Source organism: Anas acuta, chromosome 5, assembly GCF_963932015.1.
Source record: "Anas acuta chromosome 5, bAnaAcu1.1, whole genome shotgun sequence".
Classification (NCBI taxonomy): Eukaryota; Metazoa; Chordata; class Aves; order Anseriformes; family Anatidae; genus Anas; species Anas acuta.
The window spans coordinates 27579427-27604255 of record NC_088983.1 but is presented as its reverse complement, the minus strand read 5'-3'; the positions used below and the strand labels follow the sequence as shown (position 1 = coordinate 27604255).

The following is a 24829-nucleotide window of genomic DNA, read 5'->3' as shown; positions in this document are numbered from 1 at the left end:
AAATGTGCACTCTGCCTTGGAAATTCCACATCCCCTTAAACCTCCAGAAGTGCTTGTCTGTCATGGTGACAGCCTCACTGCGACCCTCGCTCAGTTTATTAAAGTCAGACACATCAAGAGGTGCCCAACACAAGCCCAAAGGACTGGCGTGTATGTGTATATACATATGCTTTCTGAGAAATGTCTATCCCAACTGTGAATCATATTTCTCTGGCATATTCATTCGAAAGAGCAAATCACTTTTCTTCAGTTGTAGTTAAACATATTTTGAGTGTTCTTGGATTGGGTATCTAAGTGTTAAGCCAAGCAGGGCACAGAAACACCTATGTATGCAAACCACTGCCCAGTCAGAGTAGTTAAAAAGTTACACTTGTACAGCCTACAAAGGATTGTACTGATTATGAGGTCACGATCCCTCAAACCAGTTGATTAGCAGAGAGGAAAAACTGTGGAATTCATAGAGCAAAACTCCTCCAAGGTGCCAACAGAGAAAACTCTAGTCAGGGCAAACAACCTGCTCGCAGTTTCTCTGGAAATTTCTCTGGCTATTACAAACCTGCCTGTGCCAGGTAGGCATTGTCCTCAGGATGTTCCCACCCAGACCTACCATCTTTGGACTACTGCTTCCACTAACAGTATACTCTTCTTAATATGTCCTCTAGAAAGGCTCTTATTTCCCTTTCCATTTATTAGAAATATGCTCTCTTTCAAATTAATATTGCATGTTGACTTGAGTCAGAGACATAAAGGGAGCAGGCTAAAAGACTGAGTGAAATATTTAGGCATCCATTTTTGCTGCAGCCATTTGTGCTGCAGACATCTGGGTTGGGAGTTCTCCGCACAAAACTGGGGGTACAGAAATCACTGTACGGTTACTGAGAGGTAGCCACATGGTGATTATGCAAATCCTTCTGCTGCAATATCTAACAGCAGCCCTTGGCCTCCTGGAGAGGGGAGATCTGTGGCTGGCTGTGGCTATGGAGAAGCAGCCACGCAGACATAATGTAAATGTTTTCCCCCAGCCAATCTAACTGCAAGGAGCTACATTTCTCAGAAATAAGCAGGTCAGCAGCTGCACAGAAACTCTGTACTCAGACTGATCATAACAACTTGATTTCAGTATAATTTCAATTACCTAAACTTGTTGAAGATGAAGTGGAAACTGGTCCAATGTAAACCACCACCTGAATACACAGGTTAACCCATACTCGATGGTTAAATCAACTGATGGAGCTAGTTAATATCAACTGCAGTCAGATCAAGGAAATTCTTCCCTACTGGAAAGGAAATTAAAGGCAACAATGACTCAAATGCCCAGAAGGGACTCAGTCAAAGTTGCCAAAAGCCAGCGGGCTTCCAAAAACTGAAGGATGCCATAAAACGACTTGTCTGTATTGGTAACTGTCCCAAGTTTCTTCAGGGACTCGTTTTGAAATACTGTTTGTAATTCTCAGTTATTAGCAAGTGTCACCACGAATGATGGAAATTAAACAGCTTTTCCCTGATGGTTTTGGTTTTCCTGGTTAAAGCATTCCCTGTGAATTAATTCTTTTCCAGTGAGAAATATGAAGGACAACGTACTCCATGAAAGGTCTCTCTCTCACTGGTGCAGCCATGCATTTAAAATATGCCAGCACTTAATACCTTTAGAGCTTTACAACATCAGTTACTTAATAGTAAATAAAAGTGTCAAGAAATAAGATGCCTTTAACATGTGCTTTTATGAACAGGTAACACCTGCTGGAATGGCTGTACTCACCATATTGAATGACTATGGCAGAAGTCTAAAGCAGAGATGATTTGTCGGAAGAACTTCCTGGCTTCTTTTGGTGTCAATCTTCCCTTTTTTACAAGATAGTCGAAGAGCTCCCCACCTGACACGTGTTCTAGCACCAAATACCTAGAAAAAAACAAAGCCAGGATTTTGTAAGCACACTATCATACAGCTTCTCACACACACACAGTTATATAAACACCTCTATCTACACACGGCCAAGGAGAACGCTTACGGAAAGAACAGTAGAAGAAGATTAAAAATTTTAAATCAGGGGTGACTAATATTTTTAACACAGGTGCCCCTACAGATTAACAGGGGTTCTGCAAACTTTAGACAAGCAAAAGATTTGAAACTAATCAGCCTTTCACTGATTTGTTGGATTTGGTGTTTGATAGTCTAGTAAGAGATAACGTGGAAGCCAAAAATGACCCAAAAAACCAGGAGGGGAAGAAGAGAATAATCAGGTATACGCTGATGTGCTTATACCTACTGTGGAGTGAGGCTGCATACTAGGAAGACGCAGGTTCCCTAACCGAGCTGACAGTTCCTTTATAAAACAGCCTTGGCAAAGCTGCACTCACGTACTGCTCTGTCTTGGACACCTGGGAACCAGACAGATGTCAACAAACTAGAGGGAGTTCAGAAAAAAAGGTGAATAGTTTAAATTATGAGAAAAGATCAAAAGAACTACATGTGTGCAGCCTCAATAAAGGGCTTCAGCTCTTGCTGTTGAACAGCAGTTATTTGCTGGAGCAGCTGTTCCCCCCCAACTCACATGTGAAGAACTGAGTGAATAAATGCAGCACAACAGGGGCCTAGGAGCAAGAGAAGAAAACTCCAGTCCTCACACAGCACTCTCAGCAATCAAAGAGAGAAAAGTGAAATCTTTGGGAGGGAAAGGACTTGCCATGGATGGACCATCTTCCTGTTGTAAGCAGGTGTAATGAAAGGCAGCCAAGCAGAAGAAAACTTATAAAAAATAAAACAAATTTAATAAAACTTATTAAAACAAATCTCTAGAGATGTTGCATAATAGTAGAATGGAAATAGTTTCCCTAAGGGAGCGGCACAAACACCATCAACTGAAACATTTAAAAATAAATTAGATATAATCTGGACTAAACCGTAGACTTCTATTGGCAAGAGGATTGCTTGAAACCTCCATGGACTTCTTCCATCTCCACTGCTGTTCTGAGCTCTCCTGTCTCCTTGCCTGATTGCCCAGCATACACTATTCTAATATAGAATGAAAAATTATGCAGTGAGATTATTTGGTTTTATTGCTCAGGGTCTGGAATGACAATGATAAACAACAAATGACTTTTTAAAACTGAAAATTCACTTTTGTTCTTTGTCTCAAGCAGCTCGACTGGCTTTTATGCCCTTCAGCTCTATAAGAGGGGCAGAACCACACTCCCCCTTCACTGCCTAGCTCCTCTGAAGTCAGTTTCAGGGCTGTGTGGCCAGGCAGGTGACTGGAAAGGTGACTTCTGTAAGGTAATAAAATAACGGGGCTTTCAAACATTTGGCAGTTTGTTTGAGAGCCATCACTGGAAAACTTGCAAACAAGAAGTGGAGTTTTTTTTTTCCAAATGTGGAGTGTGCATCTCTGTTCTTATGCCAACAAGGCTCAGCGTGGTCAGCACAACAGACCGGGCTGGTCAGTATGTGCAGTATGATCCCCATCGCTCAAGGCTTTGCTTTACAGCAAAGTAGTTTTATTACTCGTATTAATCCAACTCTTCAAATTTGAGAGGACAATGACAAAATTAATCCAGGATACTGTCCTTTTGTACCTGAAGCAATGTAATCTTCAAGGAAATCTCTGGAATGGAAGATGGGAATAGTTCATAAACTTGGGGGCTTAATTATTCCTGTTTTCAGAGTTTCCAAAAAGATGGAGTAGGGAAAGGAGTACCAGATGGTCTGAGGAAAATAAAATTGGCTTAACAATAATGGCATCAGCCTTCAAGGTGCAGAAGTGGGACCTGAGCTCCAGTTTCAGCAGCATCTCCTGTGCACCAGCCACGTTTCACATCCCAGCCAGAAAAAGAGACAGCATTTCCTGGAGCCCCAGAGCCATCTGAGAGCATCTCCCTTTCTTACACGAATGCAGCAGAGAATGCAGCAAGGGACAGACGTTAACACTGCCTTGACAGCTAGGTGAGTAGGATAGAAGCACAAAAATGTGGACAACAAAGTGAATTTCTAAATTTTAGGGAACCATAACTATATTTTCGGCGCTTTCTAACAAGATATTCTCCCACGTGCCTGGTGACAGGACGAGGGGGAATGGGCTTAAGTTGCGCCAGGGGAGTTTTAGGTTGGATGTTAGGAAGAACTTCTTTACTGAAAGGGTTGTTAGGCACTGGAACAGGCTGCCCAGGGAAGTGGTGGAGTCACCATCCCTGGAAGTCTTTAAAAGACGTTTAGATGTAGAGCTTAGGGATATGGTTTAGTGGGGACTGTTAGTGTTAGGTTAGAGGTTGGACTCGATGATCTTGAGGTCTCTTCCAACCTAGAAATTCTGTGATTCTGTGATTAAAAAAAAGATAGAAACGGTTCTAAAAATATGTCAATATTGGCAATTTTTCATTAAAATGAGTAAAGGAGAGAAAAATCTAGATTCAAAAATCACATTTGGAATATCTGGGTTACCTTCTCTCCTGGAAGAGATAGGTACTGGCCAGACTGGCTGCTGAGTACACCCTGATAATATGGAGATCACCTTTCCTTTGCATTGTGTTTTCTCAGCAAGACATTGAAGCACTCAGAAGAAAGCTGACATGCAGTAGCCATGGGCACTGGGCTGTCCACAAATTCAAGTCCCAGTCCTCACTTTCCAAATCCTAGCTAACAGACACTCTTCTATGAGGGTTTGCTATATAATTCATTCTCCCTCTCATACTACAGACAGATTTGGCTAAATATCCCATATGGCAGACCCAAACCTGGCACAGAATCAATCCTAAAATTCTCCTTGACAGCTCCTTCTCTCACTGTGCCCAGCAGAACCTGGATACAGCAGTGCATCTTGCCCCCGAAATTCAAATTGATAGCTGTTTTCTTTTCCTGGGAGGAATTTTATGAAGATGATTGCAGTTACAGGCATAGAGAAAACCATCTCCACTGGTTTCAAATGCACGGTTTTGGAAAATTACAGACCCAGCATTTCTGTCACCCACAGCAGGAACTGCAAAGCAATTTATTTTCATCAACTTCATCTTATTAAAAACACTCAACAAAAATGCTCTGACATGTTGTACAAAAAATAAAACAAATTGAAAGACAGGGAGCATTTACAAGGTTATTCATTTCTGCTTGCCACCCAGAAGCACCAGATATAATAATGCAAGTGAACAGGGGAGAACATCTGAAAAAGATTTGTGCCTATGACAAGTTAAGGGACATAGAGAAGCACAGCGACGATGTATCCTGATCTGACAAAGCCCCTAACGTGACAGGAGTTAGAAGGACGATGAACACATTCCCCAGTGGTCAAGTGCAAGAAACAAATGCTGCAGGGATTGTTCCACGAGTACAATGTGGTTATGTTGCATCCAGCATTTCTGAGCTCAGATTTGCAGCTGGTCGCCCGCCAACCTATTCCCTCCAGTACAACTGTGCTGCGTTTTTTTTTAGGATAGCCCCCAACTAGGAGACTTTTGATTAAACAAGGACACCATTCAGCACCTGCCTCCATCTCGGTGCCAGCCAAGGTTTTGCTGGCACGTGACAGGGCACAGCAGCAGTCAGCGCACACGCTATTTCCAAACAGGCCAGTGAGAGGGGTTTAAACATTTCCAAGTGTTGCACCAGATCTAACCACCACCATGCAGCTTACCCAATCCCCACTCACTACTATGGATACATATTTCTGTCTCTCTCTATTTTTATGTGAGTAACTCCATAAAGGAAAAACATACACATTCTGAAAGGCTTTCAAGCCAAACAGAAAAAGCAAATGAAAGAAAAAGCATTATGCCAGAGGCTGGAAAATAAGGAGTACAGACACAAAATCTTTCCTGAATCTGTGGCACAGAGGAGAATCCGGATCTCCTGAGTCCACACCAGTGACTAAAATCCTTTACTTGTGTAAAGTGCTATGGGATTGGAAGCATGCCAGTGCCAGCTCTTAGAGGACCTAGGAGAAGGTAAATAGCATAGAGCCTGCAGGAGAGAAAACACTAAAAAGTATTTTCCTGTGTCTCTCCTTCCCTTTTTAGCTTTCCCAGATACAACATGCTCTCATCTCACTTTGCTACTGTTTTTCCCATTTTTTCAGAGCAAGGGAACGAATTCTAAAAACCCAGAAGAGTTGCCAGCACTACTCTCCTATTACATTAGAACATGAAAAGTGACTTACAGGTGAAGGAAGTGTTTTTTAAATCCTGCCTACGTAAGACTGATGGCATCAGTCTTCCCACTGTAAAAATGGAACAAACCCTGCTCTGTAATTGCCATCGCAAGGAAGGCTCAAGGAAAGGCAAGGCTGGCAGCAGGCACCCCACCTGCAGGGATAATACAGACAGGCTACATTAGGACAAAAGACTCCATAAGAGCACTTAGCTCTCACCTCTCGGATGCTCTGGGCGCACACCAGTTCTTCTTATCCTTGCATTTCACATGGGACAACCATTGTGAGCATTACCTCCTGTTCTTTGCAAAGTCACCCAGTAACTGAGCTGGGCTTAGTCCCTGTTGTCTCTTGCCCCTTTCTACTCAATGCTGTCCCCACCAGCTTCCTCTCTGCTTGCTAGGACTGCAAAAATGAGAAACTGACAGGCTTCTGCAGCTTGCTATGAAGCCTATTGCACATGGTGTTAAACATAAATTCTCAATCAAGGATTTTCCTCACTAGATATATTCTTTAAGAGGTTGCAAAAGTTTTTGCAGGCAACAGCTTGCTTTCATAAGGACACCAAGGCCTAAGGCTTGCATGGTATTTCTTCATGCCCCTGCCACAAGCCAAGACATGAAACAAAACATCCCCAGTGAAGATTCTGAGTCTCAATGAGACAACACTTTGATTTTTCAAGACAAAGAAGCTAAATGCTTAATGCAAGAATGGTTTCATCTGCTGGAGTGGAGCTGAGAGATTGCACGCAGCTGTGTTTTATCTACTCCCTTTGCCATCCTTCCATCTGCATCGCAGCATCACCATCTCCCCAGTAAAAGCTAATAAGTTCCTAACCTCAGATGACCCACTACATACCAAATCAGAAGCATGCACGCAGCTTAGAAAAGTAATGACCCTATACTAGTTTCTTTCTTTTTCCCTTTCTTTCTTTGCTTTCTTCCTTCTTTCTGTTTCACTTTATTTACTCTTTCAGGAACCCAAACAGTAAACAAATAATAAGAGAAACCAAACGTACCGCAAAGGAGGGACAATTTCTGCATGTAAAAAAGATGGAGTAGCCAAGATGAATATAAAGAAATGGCCTTAAACCACCTTTGCACCTCTCAGATTATGGCTGTATCAGGAACCAGCAGAGACCTCACAGCTCTTTGTCTTACAGCTGCCTCTCCATGGCTGACTATGGCTTCTCCAATTTAGATTAGAAATTTAACAACAAAAAAAACCACTATACCTGTCTCCTCCTTATTACCCCAAATTGCCTGTATGCTGAGGATCACAAGCTATGATGGCCTACAGGCCACCAGTGACACATTATTCCTGCACCTGAAACACTTCCCTAAAAATCATTTTAGTCTTTTCCAAACCCTGTGTGCCAGTAGGACTCCTATAAACACAGTGAATGATCCATTTTCCTCTGTGAATGATCAGTAAATATAAGATGATCAACAACATGTTTAAACATAATTCAACAAAACATAATCCACCATATTTTTGGTGATATCCAACTATGCTGCCTACCTGCCAGGGCTGTTAAGATTTGGGATGCCAATACCAGAAATTAAAAGACCAAAAGCTTTTGCCCCAACACTCAAAAAAAAAAAAACAAACACAAAACAACAACAACAACAAACAAAAGAAAAAAAAAAACAGCCAATAAACAACCTTGCAAAATTTTTGTTTTCAGATAAAAAAGTCAGTACAGTTCTCTTCCTTTCCTCCCAAATAAATGAAGACCTTCAAGGTCATTAAGTCCCGCCATCCACCTGACCTACTAAGTCTACCACTAAAACACGTCCCTTAGTGCCACATCTTCACACATCTTCAGGGATGGATGGAGATTCCACCACTACCCTGGGCAGCCTGTCCCAATGCTTGACCACCTTCCCCATGAAGAAATTCTTCCTCATATCTGATCTAAACCTCCCCTGGTGCAACTTGAGGCTGTTAAATGCTAAAAATTCTTGTCTAATTTTAGCTAGGTAACTTCTATACTGATTAATTTATCATCTTCTCTTTCATTTTGATATATTCTTGCCCTACTACTAGCAATTCAAAATAGGTATAGGATCATCACTGCAATATGATTTTCTTAGCTTTCTGCTTTGGCCACTCCTTCCATGTCTCCTCTGTCTCCTCCTTTTGTTAAATTTCCATGCATTTGTTAAATTTCCAGGCAAATAATTCTGTGCTTTCACAACATCCCCTACTCTTGGAAGGACACCGTTCTTCTTAACCACAGAGCTACGGCATTGTTTTTCTTCAGCTCATTCCTGAAGACTGTTCTTTGCCGTAATGGTTGACAACAGCTTGACTTGCCCATCATGAGGTTTCCATCAGTTGCTTTGTGATCTGAATTCCAAGCTGGTGCACAGATTCTCTTTTTGCCCCCTTCTTGACCAGTGCCAGCACAGCGAGGTCTTTTGCATGACCAGATTGCCTTTGTGCTGCAACACTACAAAGACATCACTCAAAGGAGCCATGAAGACATGATGGTTTCTCCTTCCCACCTGGTGGATTATGTTACACCTTATTAATGGATGTCTCTGCCCAGGCCTTGGGGAACTTTGAGAACTAACTCACAGTACTCCCACTGAGGCAACACTGCTACATGCTACCTCTAAAGCAGGGCTGCAACAAAATAAACAGGCTGGCTCTGAGCAATGCCTGGAAAAATACTGTTAAAGAAAGACCGTCTGGCACAGAAAACACCAGGATCATGCATTACCAGATATCTATGGCAGAATAATAACAACAAAAACAGCAGACACCCCACTTATAATTTGTAGAAGATGAAAAGCTGTCTGTAAACCATTAGCAGGAATGGTGTGAAATACTGAAATTCATGCCAGATGGGATTGCCCACAGCAGCCCATCACTATACATTCTAGTGTGGGTATGCAGTTCCTGTTTTCTCAGCCTTATAGATGAAGAAAATTTATGAGACATTCACAGCTACACAAATGAGATCCTCTGGGGCGATACAAATGTATTTATTACTAGAAAAGCATTAAATGGATAGAGATCTTTTGATGAAAGCTCATACTGAAACACAAGGTATTTCAGGTAAGTATTATAAATGCTAAAATAATACAAGTAACAAGAATAGTCTCTGGTGCTCTAGGAATGGTAGTCAATTCATGCAGCTTCTTGTTTTGGTCAGGCAATGGGTTCATCAGGACATGTGATTAGCTGCCTGTTAGGGTAGCAGCTAATATTCAATTTTTTATTAAATGGTACAGTATTTATCCATATGATGTACAACCTCAATTAAACCTAAACAAGTAGGATGGTCTTCTACATGTGCCTGAATTTAGTCACCACTGGGTGATGTTCTAGGGCTTTTACTACGCCAGAAATTAGACTGGGTATTCATGTGGGGCTGGCTAGCTTTTAAGACGCACAACTTAGGTGTGCACTACAACAAGATGTACAACCCAGATACAATTACACAGGATGAGACACAGACAAAAAGAAGGAAAATCAGTGGAGTTCCTGCTTATTTCCTCCATGCTCAGGAGTTTACTGCTTTGTGGTATAATGCCTGTGGGTAAGGAACTTTGTGAAATGACCATATGTGCTGAGATGTTCAGCTACTCTTGTCATATCATTTAATAGATGATGATTATATGAAAATCATGCTAATAATAATATGAAGACAAGGGAACATAGCATAGATTAAGACAATCTGGAGTTGACACAGACGTCCAAGCAATTACTGAGGGCAGGGACACAACTCAAGTAGGAATCTCCTTTATAGAAACATACATCTTTAGCTCTTTCCTGTCCCTACACTTCTTAGAGTCCGTACGTGTAAAAAGCTCTTGCTTTACTCCAAAAAGATCAGCCAAAGAATCGTACACAAACCAAAAGAGCCACACCACAAATGTCATTTGCTAGCACCAACACCAATCCTGTTGAAGTGTGAACCATCTCGCAGGAAGCCAAAATCCCCAGCAGATGACTCATCAAAAACTAACTACTTTCAGCTAAGAGCTAGAAAACTCAACACATTTCAAAGCTGTGGTGAATCAGCAAGGGATCTGTCTGGAACGACAGACTGCCAAATAAAAGCCTCTAGAAAAGAAAGTCCTGGCGATTCCTCTCCCATGCTACCACCCCGTTTGTAAAACACCCTTTCATACATATATATGAAACAACATCTGAATAGCAGAGGAAGGGTTAAAAGCTGCCCAGCCCTGACTGACAAGCTGTAATTCTTTGACGGCTTTTTCCCTGCACTGTTTTCTATTGATTAAATAATCTCTATCAGATATTAAGCCCCTTGTTATTGGCGCAGCCTATAAATTATTCAGAAGTTATATAAATTCTTATGGCGGGCATGAATTTTTAAACCCTAATTTGGCACCGGACCAGGAACTCCTTATTTTTTATTTTTTTTCCTTGCCTTCAAGAAAATGTGCATGCATTAGATTTCTTTTTCCAAAAGACAAGTTTAACTGTGATCTGCTTGTTTGAGCAGAGATCGCATTGGGTTGCTAATTCTGTTTGGACTTGCAGAGAGTGGGGGTTTTGGAGAGGAAAGAGAGGCAGCTGGAATTGCCACTGTTGCGCTCTGTACCTGTGACTTAGAGGGGATGAAAAGTGTTTCAAGCACTGCCTTCACGGGGAGCAGCCACTCGTGCAAAGGCACCACAGCGTCTCCTGAACGGGCACGCAAAATGGAAGAGACCAGAGGGATCCTCTGGCAGCATGGGCTGAGCTGAGACGTGTTGGCTCACCACTGCAAGTCTGCCAGCGACCATACACTTCTGGGGTCTATTCTTGAGAGCTGAGAGGCCTTTCCTTTAACGACAAAGGCCTAGATACACCCAAAGGTGCACACAAATTCTCTGAAGGAGAATCTCAGCCCTTAAATGCTCTGAGGATGTGGATCTGCATCTCCCCTTCACCGCTGCTTGTGTGAGGGCATTGCCGCGCTGAGGGCCTGCTTCCCAATGCCAGGCCAAGAGGCCCAACACCACGGCTGTTCGCCACCTCACGTGTCAGGCAGTGAGCAGAGGACACCGTCAGGCTTTTGGGCAGAGCTTATTAAGGCCATGTAGCACAGACTGTACCTTTAACCACCACCACCCTGTGCCAGGCTGGCGTCCCGCAGGCTGTGACACCAGCCCGGGCCCAGCACCCACTCCCCTCGGCCTCCTGCCAGCTCCGCGGCCCCAGGCCCACCTGCGGCGCTCGGCCCCACACATGCTGGCTCCACTCCCAACTCCGACCACCCCCGTGCCTCTAATTCCTGGCAGTACTAAAACTCCTCAGCAGCAGAAGAAAAGGGGCCAAAGTGGCTGGTTGTGAACATTTCTCTCATTTCTAACCGTGGCCCAGATGGGACATCGTTTTGTCTTCCAGTCATGTTCTGTTTTCTTTCCCTGTGTCCACAGCATCTGACCCCCCATGACCAGACTACCAAGAAGCACGCCTATCAAGAAATTAATTTTCAGTGCTGAGCCCTTGGAGCCACTCCAACTTTCTGAACCCTCCTTCTGCCTTTTGACAGCTTTTCCCCACAGATGGATCGAATGCCAAAGTCCTGGGCTACCGATAACAAAAGAACAAGCAGAATCCTTTCTTCTCTTTCTCGCATCCTCTGTCACCTCACAATTAGTTTTTAACAAAAAAGGAACAGAATTACAGGAAAACCCTGCAGGAAAGGACTGGCAGCATGAATGCCTCTGCAGACAGCACCAGAGCTGTAAGTCTTTGACACCTACTGGCAGCTGGTCTTGTCTAAGCCAGAACCGTGAGCTGTGCGCGGGTAGGAGGACATTTTAATTTTGTTATCTGGCTCATTGGGAAGCACCTTCACCTCTGGTATCAGGAGGTGGCGTGTTGTGTACATCGCAACGAGGCTTGGGCACTTGCCCAGTGATAGCACGGTCCTGCTGAACGATGAGAAGGGGAACTGTTGTGCTCGGAAAAATTGCTGATGAATGCATGGTGCATTTCAGAGAATGGGAGACGATGCCAATATTCTGATGTCCACTCTTTCTCTCAAAACAGATTCTTTAAAATGCTGATCAACTTGAACAACAGGGAGATTAAAATAAATGTTCCGACAAAATTTGAAAAAAAAATCAGAAGTGTAAAAATTTAAAAATGCCTGGATATAAATATATACATATATATACAAATATCTACATGCACCTGTGAGTAGAAATTTACTCGTATATATACAGACATGTTGATGGAAAGGGAGTCGAGAATTACTAGTAGAAATATCCACAAGAAAAGGGCATGGAATGGTCCAAGGATGTCTTTATTCTATCTCATTCCCACTCCCTGCCAAAACTCCACTAATTTAAACCGAACAGATGATGAAATGAGATTGAACAGATAATGCCAGCTCTGTCAGGACTTCTCCAGCAAAATTGTATCAGTGTGACATATCCGCTTTGGAAAGGGAAGGTCCTTTCTCTTTGGACTCTATGATGGCACTTTTGTTGCACGCAAACAGTTCCTCCAACAGTGGGACAATTGCTTTTGTAAGTCTACGAGGAAAGCTGAATTTACTGATAAATGTACATTATAAGAGATCTAAAAATAAAATGTAAGATTGCTTCCTAAAAAAACCTTCACTCATGCAGCTTTTTCTCCTCTTATTTAATCCTCAACGTCTGTTCACGAGAACCTCATGCTCATTCACAGGGGTAGAGCTGTTAATAACGTATAAACTCCTCCCTTCTCTACTACACAAAACTCCATCTGGGGCCAGTTCAGGGAAGACCTTTTCCATATGTAGCACAGAGGAAAGAGGACCATCACCCCAGTTAATGTGGTTTACTTGCCACACAGAAACCAGAAGACTAAAGGACTGTTTCCCCTCCACTGTGCATTAAAGAACATGTCTAAAACTCAGCTTTGCTGTTACCTTGCTCCTTTCCTTAGTTTATTTACATTCCCCTACAATTCCTGACCATCTGAACCTGGTTAGTCATAATTACTGGTGCACACTCAAATTTTGGCAGCTCATTGATCACTCCCCATTATGAATCAGCAATGTAAGTTGTTAGAGTACTCTGGGCTTACCACACACCAGCCTGCTTTACCTCATTCTCTATCTTTAAAATGGGAGGATGACCTCCCTGCCCATCCTTCCAGGCTGTTTTGTCCCTTAACATTATCTGTTGGGAGGCAGGGAGGCACAGATTGCCTATAGCTATTTCTAAATTACCTGTTACTGTGGGGTCCCAATCTTGCTTAAAGGCTGTCCGTGTGATCATGCAACAAATACAAGATAGAACAACTGTCTGCAATAATACTATTTTAGCCAACATAATGTGTATCTGGTGTGGTGTATCAGCACACACACAGAGAACTGCCGTTGAGCTGCGTTTTTCCCCTCTGTATCTAGAATTGCAGTCCACAGTCTTATGGTTAAGTACAACAAATCAAAATACAGCATGTAGAGCTCCAAGTCTTAGGCCTCATAATTATCTCTATCTCTCCGACCACCTTGATAAAAACAGTAACCCCACCACCAACAACCAACCAAATGAAAAATGACTGCTAGGCTAACACAGATATGCTAACAAATTTTTTGTTATTATTTTTTGAAACTCATTCTCAGTGTTAAATACACTGTGGAAAAAGGACTTGATTCATGGTTGCATTAGGAATCTACTCAACCAAGCCCCTCGTCACAAATTAAATCATAAACCAAAAGTCAAACATGATTTGTGAAATTAACATTAATCGAGGAAATACTCCCTGGTGCTGCATCGTGATTAGTCTCTAGCATCTGAAATATCACCCATAATTCACAAGCTCCTCTGAAACCATGCCACTATCGTTACTGCTGAGATGGCAGGCATGATGGAAAGGTGCTGCCACAACCAGAGAGCTATCCTTCTTTTGGTGCTGGTGAGAACTAGAGGTCACCGTGTCTTATTATCTGGGAAAGTACATGCATACGCACTTCTCATCCCACACACACTTCACCCCTCCACAGGCACTCTCTTCTAACTCTTAGTTTTATCCAAGACTATGGTTGTTTCTAATTTTGAACAGTAAGGCTTGGCAACAGCTCTGCATTATGCCCTTTCTTTAAAATAGTGACTAATAAAAAATGAAATGTATTAGGAGTCACTGGCACTTTCAGGGAGTTAGTGTCTTTCAGCAGAGGAATTCAGTGCTTTAGTGTGGAGAGGCAGACAGCAGGTCTGACACAGCTCTGATGGGAGCAATGGCACGAAGATGACTGTGTCACTGGCAAAGCCCTGTTTGGAGCCCAACATTTTTTAGAAGCCAGGAATTCCAGATATAGCTTAAAGATATGGGTGGCTTCCATTTACAAGGTGATCTTCAGCAAGAAGACAACTTGTCTGCCAAGAAGTGCAGTCATTTTTTGGAAGTCATGGTGTAAGACCATCCCCACTGCTCTGAGCACTAGATATTCTTTGTTTGGAGCAAAATATGCCCCAAGCCTTTCAGGGAAAAGAAGGATTGCTCAGCTCAGCTGCTGACTTCACTGGTGTTCAGAGCAACAAAAAAGCTTCAGTACCTCTATAACCCCTCTCCTCACCCCAAGTGATGACCATGGCCTTTGTCCTTCAGGTTTTCCTACGTTGTCTGCACCACATGGGTGTACCACACCTACCTGGAACACATCAGCTGCACGCTGGGTTAGGGCGTGTGTGTGTGTGTGTGTGTGTACACCTAAAATAAGCAACATCCAAATAAACAAGAATCACAAAAAATGTTCCTTCTCTCTTAACTGAAGAAAAGCCTGGGGCCTTATCCAACCCACACTGAAAGCAGAACACAGAGGTGTGTACTCTTACAAATGGCACCAACCCCTTCTCTGGATTAAAGGACAACAACCTGACTGTTAAGCCTCATTTCCCTTTCCTATCCCTCTCCTGCACACACAGCAGTCTCCATCACATCTGGGCCTCCGTCCTCAGCTGGGGCAAACCAGGATTAATGGAGTCATGACCATTTGTGCCACTGAGAACAGAGCGCTCAGCATCCAGCTCAGAAAGCATCTGAGCCAGCCTCCACCCCGTGCCTGCATGAGTGCACTCTGGCAACCCCACTTCACCACAAATGGCAGGCGCTGCCCCAGAGGAGGACAGGAAATCCAAAAGAAATTACTGCCTGCTCTACTAAGCTAACCCTTTGGCACAGAGGCCTCACTTCCTAGAACAGGAATTCATTGCTCCAGTAACAAGGCTGGCTGAAAAGTCCACGAGGGATTGTTACCTCCATTCAGCACACTTTCTTTGGGTAAACAGTTATTCCCTTCTTGTGTTGTGACATTAAGGAGAGGTCACTGATGGATGGTGGTTCTTAAAAATAGTTTAATTTTTTTTAAACACTCTCTTCTACTTGCAATAACCTGTTAAAAAGCTGAAAATAACATTGAGTTCCCTACTGGTTTGCCCTTTTCCATTTGGAGAGCATTGATTTTTTTTCCTGTTGTGCCAAGATTAATGTGGCCTGTTTGTTTGACAACAGATTCAACATATCTAGTGCACTGTCAAGCTAAAATGACTCTGTCTGTGGGCAGCATCCCTGCTTGGCACTGGCAATGATCTGAGAAAGAAAGGCTTTGCTAGTTAACTCTTACTGCCGAAACACGAGGAGATTTCAGTGGCCCTCAAAACCGAAATTTATTATTGGTGGCAAAGTTAAAACACTGCCAGTGAGAGTCAAGGGATTCAGTGAAGACTATTAGGCAAGGGAGGTTATCCAAAACATTCACTTAACAATTTGATTCCAAATGGTTCCAGATCTTACAGGTACAAACCTTCCTCTCCTCTTGCTCTTTGATACTAAAAATTAGTTTGTTCTCTCTCCTCCATTTTAAGTAGAAAAAGAAAGAGCATATAAGCAAAGTACAAAGAAGAAAAGGAGAAAAGCCAAGAAGATACGGACTGTTCCTTCCTCATTCAAATATCAGATATGACATGGAGACCAGATGAGGGTGGACCACCCTCCCTTTCCCCCCGTTCTTTTGGATGTGACACCAAGTCCAAAACCCTCCTCTCCCTCCCATCCTTCCTCCTTCCCTTCCCCTTTCTCTGGCAAAAGCCAGTAATACCTACAAATATTTTTTATTTTCGTAAACATCATGCAGCTTTAAAACGTGGGGATGTTCTATCAACTTCAGGATGGCTATTTCCCGCTCCACCTGGAAGAAACAAAAAGAAATACAGAAGATTAGAAGTGAGGTATTAGAATGTATTATGTATCGCCACACATTTTTTTTTTTCCCATTTATCCATTTCCCACTCCTCTACATATGCAGGGGATTCTTCAACTTATAACCATGTATAACGTTTAGCAATCAAATACTTTAAGAAAAAGTAATTTATTCAGCCTCAGCACTCCTTGCCCTGCAGGAGAGAAAAAAAGCAAAGTGTCAAAGTTCAAAGAAGAGTCCCAAATCTACCAAAGAGAGTCAGCGACAGGAGCTAGATGAGCATCCAAAGCTGCTCCTGCCTTACCACTCAAAGTGGTGACAAATTCCTGAAGCATGGAAACTCCAACACGGCATTTAGGGCTCTCCTGACCTCCCACAGGTACAGGAGTGGCCACATTGCACTATGTATTGCATACTCCACTAATATAAAAACATTCCCATTCTGAAGAACTTGATGTGTATGTAGGGGAGACAAAGAGTGGAAGAGCAGTGTGATTTAATAGCTGCAGAACTGAGGCATAGAAAGAGAAAGAAAGAAAAGAAGTGACATAAGAAGTACAAGGCACAACAAGAAATTAAACCCGATTACTGGAACCTCGGTGTTCAGAGCCTTAAGCATAAGACCATGTTTTCTCTCAATTCCCAATCTGTCTAAGCACGGCTACTTCTAAGAGCGTGTCTTTAACACTGAGTTAATAAATTGTGACTAAGTCCCTGTAATTAGCACAAGTCTTGTTCTTACCCAAAATTCCTATCATGACTGCAATGTGGTTTGAACTTGAATTTACTAAGGGTTTTCATTAGAGATGAAGTCAGTGCAATTCCTCGGCTGCCAGCAAAATTGCTCTGTGCTGCTCAAAGCCACACTGTAACCGCTCTGATTTGACCTAGGCTAACTTGAAGGGAGTGAATGTAGCACTGTGGAGACTGTAGATAACCGAAATAAACTCTGCAACAAGACACAGTCTAAGCAATGCACAGTCAGGCATGACAAATTTCCAGGAATTCACAAAGGCAAGAAAATGACCTAAAGATGAAGACACGAACAACTAGGTAGTTTTATTTATTTTTTATTTTTTATTTTTTTTTTCAGTCCTTTAAATAACTGATTGTCCTGAAGCTGCTATCCTAACAATCTATTCTAACAATCAAAACATGAACAAACTACAAAACCACACATGAACACCTCCTCAGCAGGGATCAGATGAGTAATTAGGAACTTGTGCCTTAATTTTGATGTCCTTTAATTTCCTGAGATGTCATCCTCCACTAAACCTGAACACAGCCAACTTTCTTTGAGTGCAAGTCAGATACTCAATGGGAAATCAGAAGGTGTTAGTTTTCCAGCACTGTTAAGAGGATGAGGGTTTCCTGGCACACTGGTTGTCACCCCAGATCTCTCTTCCTTGATACCGCCACACAAAAACAACAAAAGCAACTCCAACATCAAACTTGACCTTCCTAATGTATCAGGATGGAGGAAAGGGTTTTTGCACATGAATCAGTCTTATTCTTTCAAAGACATGCTGAAGACTTAAAAGCCATTTGGCAGATCCACTTCCATCCGCATTTAGGATCTCTGGAAGAAGCTACTTCAAGAACTGGTGAGAAGTGTATCAGGAGGCTCTACTGGAATCATGTATGTGCCTCAGCACATCAACATGTATGTACACAGGTCAGCGCTTCCACAACTGCCATGAATTCAGTGTATGTGCAGTACCTGATGGCGAGAGCTCTGTAGGCATAACTGGCTCATGACCAGCACTTAGATCAAAGCCACTTATACAGTAGAAAACAAAAGCTGGATAGATCTCAACTGTACAGATACTCCACCAAAAAAAAAAAAACCACAGGAGGAGAGCTCCTTTATGTCATTTTTGTCTCATCCTCTAAAAGACCTGTTACTCTTTTCCCCTATGAGATATGCACTGATATTTGCAGAGAGCTGTGTAAGCTGAATTTGCTTCAAGAAAGAAGAAAAACCAAACAGAAGCAGCACCCACTTCCATAACAATCCTTCAGCGGTACTGAGATTCAGACATCAGCATCATGCACTGTAACCACTCAGAAACTGAAACTCCAACAGCAAAATGCCCTTTGGATGAGGGAGACCAGCAATTTCAAGGGGAATGAAATTCCCTGCGGATTTGCTCTCTGACTGCACTGGAGACTCACTTCTGAAAACCTCTTGGGGGGTGCTGTGGTGAAACACGTTCAGACCAAGTGAGTGATGGATGGCAGCATCCAGTCAGGGCCCAGCTTGGTGGCTGTCCTACAGCAAGAGGTGAGGCAGTGATTTATGACTACTGCTCAGAGAAAGGAATTCAGTTACAGCACTGCACGGCCTGTGTTCAATACGAGAATATCAGACAGGAAAGCAAATACACACTTCCCACCTGCATACTTACACAAGAAACCAACTACAAAGAAATAGCCCGAGTTACTTTACTTTCATCACTTTCAGTGGATGAGTATGGAAGGTCCTGCGCATATTTTTAATTTTCTGGAAACTAAATCCTGAGAGGAAATACAGCTTCAGAGGTCATAATTCCAACCTCAGGTATGAAAAAAGCATCCGGCTTGTTGCACCTGTGGCAGAGCTTCCCCACAACGTGTTCAGTTCAGCCTTGTGCTGCACTCCCCAGCGCAGGCAGCAGCCTGCTTTCCACAGCCTGCTGCCTCCTCTAGATGTAATCCAGGGATAAAACTAACCTACTACTTGTCCAAGTAGGACTTTTGCAAGTCCTCTGTGCAAGCCTTCAGGGCTTTATGAAGGGGAAGTGTTACTACTTTACTTCTAGTTCAGGCTTTGGCCACTGTGTGGCAAGACAGAAGTAGCTGCACTTCAAAAGCAGGAGATTCCCAGCTCTCCAAGTGGCAATCTGATAAAAGATCATCCTCAAAGCTCCTCCAGCAGTGCTGTTCCTCTTCTCCCCTCCAAAGGCACACAACAGTTCCCAAAAGGCAGCAAAGGACCACACTCATGACTTGACTCCTGCAGGTGCTGTCACTGGGGGGCTCTCCTGGCTCTTATCCCCCCAGAGAAGCCAGAAATTGATAGGGCTTGGACACCGACTGGGGGTCTCAGTAGTGTTTTTCTGCTCAGGAAGATGGAGTGCCAAAGGAAAGGAACCTCCTTTATACAAAAAAAAAGGAGGCCTGAAGCAGCAGGCAGCTTTGTCTTCCTCCCCAGAGCTGTGCCAGCTGCTGGCAGGCCTTTTCTGCGCAGCCCTGGCCTCGCAGGGTGCTGTCCAGCAGAGCTGGCAAGGCCGGGGGAGCAGAGAAACCCTGCAGGGGCGTTTGCCTGGATGCAGATGCAATTATCAGAAAGCAGGCCAAGCTCGGAATAGCATGTCTAGGGAGGCTCAGAGACTGTGCTAAACAGGAAACATGGAGAAACATTTGCATAACAGTTAAAAGGGAAAGAAAAAAAGTGGAGCCCTCTGCGTCACACAAACACCAGGGCATGTGACGGGATCCCAGCGATAGCCTGGGCTGCCTCATGCCACAGCAGGTTATCGACCATGCAGCACTCCAGTGCCTTGGCGCTGGGGGAAAAGCTATGAAAGGCTGTGCAGGGCAAACACAGGCACTCCGCTAACTTGTAACCTTGCAGGTGCCAATTAGGGGCTTTAAAAATCTATGCAGGAGGCTGATTTGACAGGATGCTCCAGTGATTCAGCTAATGACAAAGAGCAACATGAGGGCAACACAACCCTTAGAGGAATAACGCAAAGCTCCGGTTCCTCTCCTCTGCCTCTAATTCACCCTCCTTCTTCCCCCAGAGGAACTCACATCTCTCTGGTTTAAGCCCATCTCATCAGCACAGTTTCCTCTGACAACAAGTGCTCTGCTCCCTCGCCTTCCACACCACAGACACCCGGGGTGCTCATTCACCTACAAGGCACGGAGAGCAGGTGGAGGGAGCCGTGTGCCATCCTCATCGCGTGTCTCAGTGATGAAGGAAGTTTCCTCTTCTCTTGTATCCCCATGCTCAGTAACAATTGGGTCACCCATCACCCATGCGGTGCTGTAAGTATTTGAAAAACAAGCTGGAAAGCTGTCTCAGGTTGTATTTTACCCACCAAATCTGCCTAAGCACTAGGCATGTCATTAAGAGCTGTATTTCTCAAAGACCAGCTATGCCCCAAAAGCTGGAGGACAGCTGATGACACTTCTTGGATGCTTTGAAGTTCACCAGCAGCATGCTACAAAGCTCCCTCTTTCTCCATCGACACCGGTGACTCCTGTATTGTTCAAAAAGGTGACCTGAGAAGGAGCTGCAGTGCTGGTGAGGAGAAAAAAGCCCTGCAGGCTGTACATTTGTTGTGTTGTTTATCCTAATCTCAGCAAAATGGTGCCTAGCAGGAGAGGAGGCAGGCTTTCATCTGAAACTCAAGCTCTCTAATGTTGACCCTGCTATGGTTTGAAGTAATTAATGAAATAATGTTCAAGACCGTCCCTTGGTTACTAGAAACTCAATCTGGACATGAACTTTCACCAAGTTCAAAATTATTCTGACTTCAGAAGAACTTCAAAGGATGCAAAGATTTGGATGCTTATCTAACTCCTCAGGCTAGAATTCTGGCTGGAAACCTTGTACCAAAATACTTAATTTCTCCAGTGTCTGGCCTGCTGCAGAGTAATTTGCATTTCCATGATGAGAGCACGGAAAGTACAAAGTAAATCACTGTGATAGTATTTCAACCCACTTCACTGAGCTGAATTGGCAAAAACAAAGGTACGAGACAGCAAGAAAGTAATCTCAAGTTCTCTGGAAAGTCTGCGTTTCTGCCATACCAGAAACATCCCATGAACAGACCCCAGGATTTCATTACTTTGGTATTTTTGCTTCCATGAAGCTCATGTGGGACTGAAAGTTAAAAATGATGAAAAAGATTGGCTTTGGTGAAGCCCATCTAAGTCACTTTTTCAGATTTTTCCATAACAGAATAAAAAGGCTATTTTTGAAATGAGAGAACAGCATTAAAATAGAAATAGTTTATACAAATAACAGTAGACCCAGGGTCACTGCTGTGAGGATATCATTCTTCCAAACAAACTTAAGCCACTACAATATCTAAGCAATTCCGCGTTGTATCAGTTGCATCCTTAATTTCAATGGGAGCATAAATAGCGTGTAAGTGGAAAAAAATAGCTTTTAAATGATGAAACATTAAAATATCTTCCTCTGCAGCTCTGAATTTAGTTGTTTTTTCACCAAAAGTAGCCTTTCATTACATTTATACAAAACTTCAGCAGGCCATTACGGAAGCAAATGGAGAACCACAGAAGTTGGCCATCCACGGAGAGTATTTCCTGCTGCTATTGTAGCCATTAGCTTCACATTTCTGAATGCACGGAGCCAGATTCACAATGCACTGAAGTCAACAAAAGACATCAATTGACTTAAGTGGGCGCTGAATCAGACCTTCTAATGATCATTAAGTGGTATCTGGAAGAAATCTTCTATTACACAATTTTGACTAATTAAATGCTTTAGCATGAATTCAGGTTTTCTGCTAAGTACTAGTAATTATAAGAAGATTCTGTAAAAAGGGGATAAACGCGGGGGGAAACTAGATTTAGATATCCATAGAATCAGGCAGCTAGACAATGCTGCACAAAATGCAACAAACAGACAAAATTACTGGAAAGCTGAGCAATTCTTCATTTTATTGAAAGCTCTATTATGGGCTCATTCTACCACAATTTTTGTTTGTATGTGTGCTTTTCAAAGTTATTGCCCCATAAATGAAAATGAAAATAGGTATGTATGAGAAGCGAGCGAGCCGCATACTTGATGTTAAAATTTGCATGTGCAAACTTTTACACCACGAGGCTCTGGTAGGGAAATTCATTTTCCACAAAGTGCCATTATAATAGGATGTCAATTTCTACTTGTCTTTATTGAAGCAAGTACCTTTCCCAAGTGCCTTCAAAATCGCATTGCTAGATGCTGCAGGGAATGTAGAACCTGGGCCTGAAGCCCAAGGGCACGAGACCAGCCAAAGTGGTACGGTGAGAGTTGTCACGGTGCCCTTCCTGCTGGCTTCCCCACCCCTCCACAAGATGAGAGGACACCTGGCCTGGCCAGGCCCACTGATTTCAAGCTTCTGATGTGATGGGCTTTGGAGCCTACAGGTTATCTAACCACGGAAAATCCCTCCCAGGATCTTCATGGTTTAACTCGGCAGTTACCACCCACAGCATTTCCCGGCGCTCTGCCATAGGCTACCGAGTAAATACGGCGCTTAGCCTCACCCGCAGCCTGTGCTGCTTTACGGAGCATCGGGGCGTCATGCGAGGGACGCTGATGGGACCTGACAAGGAGTGGATTTCTTCTTTCTGCACTTGAGATTATCTGCTGCCCGGTGGTACGCAGCTACCCGCTGACTGACACACGAGCCTCTGCCAGCAGGCAGCAGAGGGGGCCCCTTTACACCGCAGGGCAAACAGCCTCCCCGTGCCTCCTGTCACCTTCCCTGAGTGCCACATCCTGGCTGCCAGCACCGGGCAGCACGGGGACAGGGCACAAACCAACAGCCTCTCTGCAGGGGAAAGGACCCCATATTTCACTTGGCTTTTTTTATCCCTTCCTTATCCTTGCTTTTAGCTGTAATGCATGCTGTGCTTGCTTTCATCCAAAGCAGAATGCTTGCCCTGCTGGTTTTTTTTTTTTTTTTTTTTTTTCTGAAAAAAAACAAAACAAAACAACAAACCAACCCAAGTATAGCCTGGTCATTATGAGAAACTGACTACCCCAAACAAGGAGGCTGAGCCAAGCCTTTGTGAACAGTGATAGCTGCTGCCACAAAGATCTCTTTGCCACCCCAAATCCACAGGGCTCACCCCAAACTTAGGAACTGAAGCCTGGCCCCCACAAGCCGTGCTGTAGGCAGGACTCACCCGAAGCTTTTTTCCTTAGGGACCGACAGAGTTATGCCTCTGACACAGCTCTCAGGATATCTAAATCTAGTGAGCTCAGTTGCTCACTTCAGGGCCATATACACTAAAGACCCCAAGAGCAGGAAGCCTAACAGGCCCTGTGCAGGGACACCCTGCAGTTCACTGTGCTCCAAACACAGAGCTGAGAGGGAGGGATAGAGACATTACAGATTGAATCTGTGCAGCACCGAACACAAACTGGAATGGCTGAGCCAGAGAGGGTGGAGGATGCAGGAGATGCTGAATCCCGGAAGGGAATATGGGCAAGCACAAAAGGCTTTGTATAGCACAGCAGAGCTTAATGTCCTGCCAAAAATACAGCACAGAGCTTCAGAAAGCATCGGTTGAGGCATGTGATAAGGCAGAGTGGTTCCCAAGAGCACAAAGAGCATCCAGGAAAGGGACTGAGACAGTGAAGAGATGCCCACGGCACCATGGACTGGCTCCCTCAGGGAGTCCACCGTAAGTATGAAGAGAAATTTAGACGGACAGTTTTGGAAAAGCTTCAAAGGATAAACTCTCCACTATTTCCTGTGTGTCTTGGCTAGCTTCTTTCTCCCTCTTCCTCTTTTTCTCCATTAGTCATACTGGCCTTGCTTAGCTCTTCGGCATTGTATTACACAAATGTCCTTTACACTTTCTCCCTAATACTCTTCCTGAAGCAATCAATAAGATTGCTCCTGTTTCCTTCTCTGAAACTTTCCTTAATGGCCATCTCTGGTTCCCTCACAAACCAGGCAGGTAAGGAATGCTCCAGGAGAGGGCAGAACAGCTGGAGCTTTGCAGAGGCTGACGCAGAAAGCCAGACTCCAACCCTGCCCTGTGCTACTCCACAAAAAGCCTGATGACATCAATCATTTCAAGGAGTGGAAAACATATAATAGGGGGTTTGTTATTCTACTGTATCCTTCATTTTTGGGTGCCCTTGACTCTTAGGTGGATATTTGTATATTGGGGTCTGATTTCAGCTGAGTTAGCGAAGCCATGGAGATGCAAATCGGAGGGAGCTAGGATGGCAGGGAGCTAGGAGGGATTCTCCACCGCTGACAGCCCCGTATGGCTAGCAGCAATGGGAGCAGAGGCTGAAGCACCCCACAGCTCTCCCCCTCACTTCCACTTTCTAACATGCTGCTGAAGCATAACTGCACCTCCCAGAGGGGCACGGTCCCAGACAAACGGCAGCATGGATCTCATCCAGGAACCACAAAAAGGCCAAGGGCAGCGCAGCCCCACAAAGTTCATGTTTACACTTTGCTTTACAGTGACGAGGGAGCCTTGAGGGGTGGCCTGGCAGCGGCAGACAGAGGAGACGACAGCCAGCTCTCTGCCAAACTGGGGCGCCAGCAGCTGTGTGCTCAGGGATGCTGAGCAACCCTTCAGCCCAGCTCTTCTTGGCCGGCAGCTTGTGTCACACTGCAGCAAGAACAGCCCCAGCCTGACCTGCGCCAGCTCTCCATCACCACTTCTGTCCATCCATCCTAGCTTAAGTATGCTGATCCTAAGAGCTATTTATTTAAGGTGTTGGAATTAGTCTGCTTTATCCTAAAATAAGCGCTCCGAGCGCTGAGGAAGGCGCTTCTCT

At 43.9% G+C, this 24829-nt stretch overlaps 1 protein-coding gene across 1 annotated transcript in view; it reads right to left on the bottom strand.

Annotated features, from left to right (window-relative positions):
- BRSK2 (BR serine/threonine kinase 2) overlaps positions 1–24829 on the bottom strand; it is a 302139-nt gene that overhangs the window by 94156 nt on the left and 183154 nt on the right. Inside the window, exons 5-6 of the mRNA XM_068683402.1 lie at positions 16202–16287; positions 1760–1900 (exon numbers count right to left, since the gene is read on the bottom strand). Of these exons, the coding sequence (XP_068539503.1) occupies positions 1760–1900; positions 16202–16287 (227 nt within the window). The remainder of the gene's footprint in view (positions 1–1759; positions 1901–16201; positions 16288–24829) is intronic.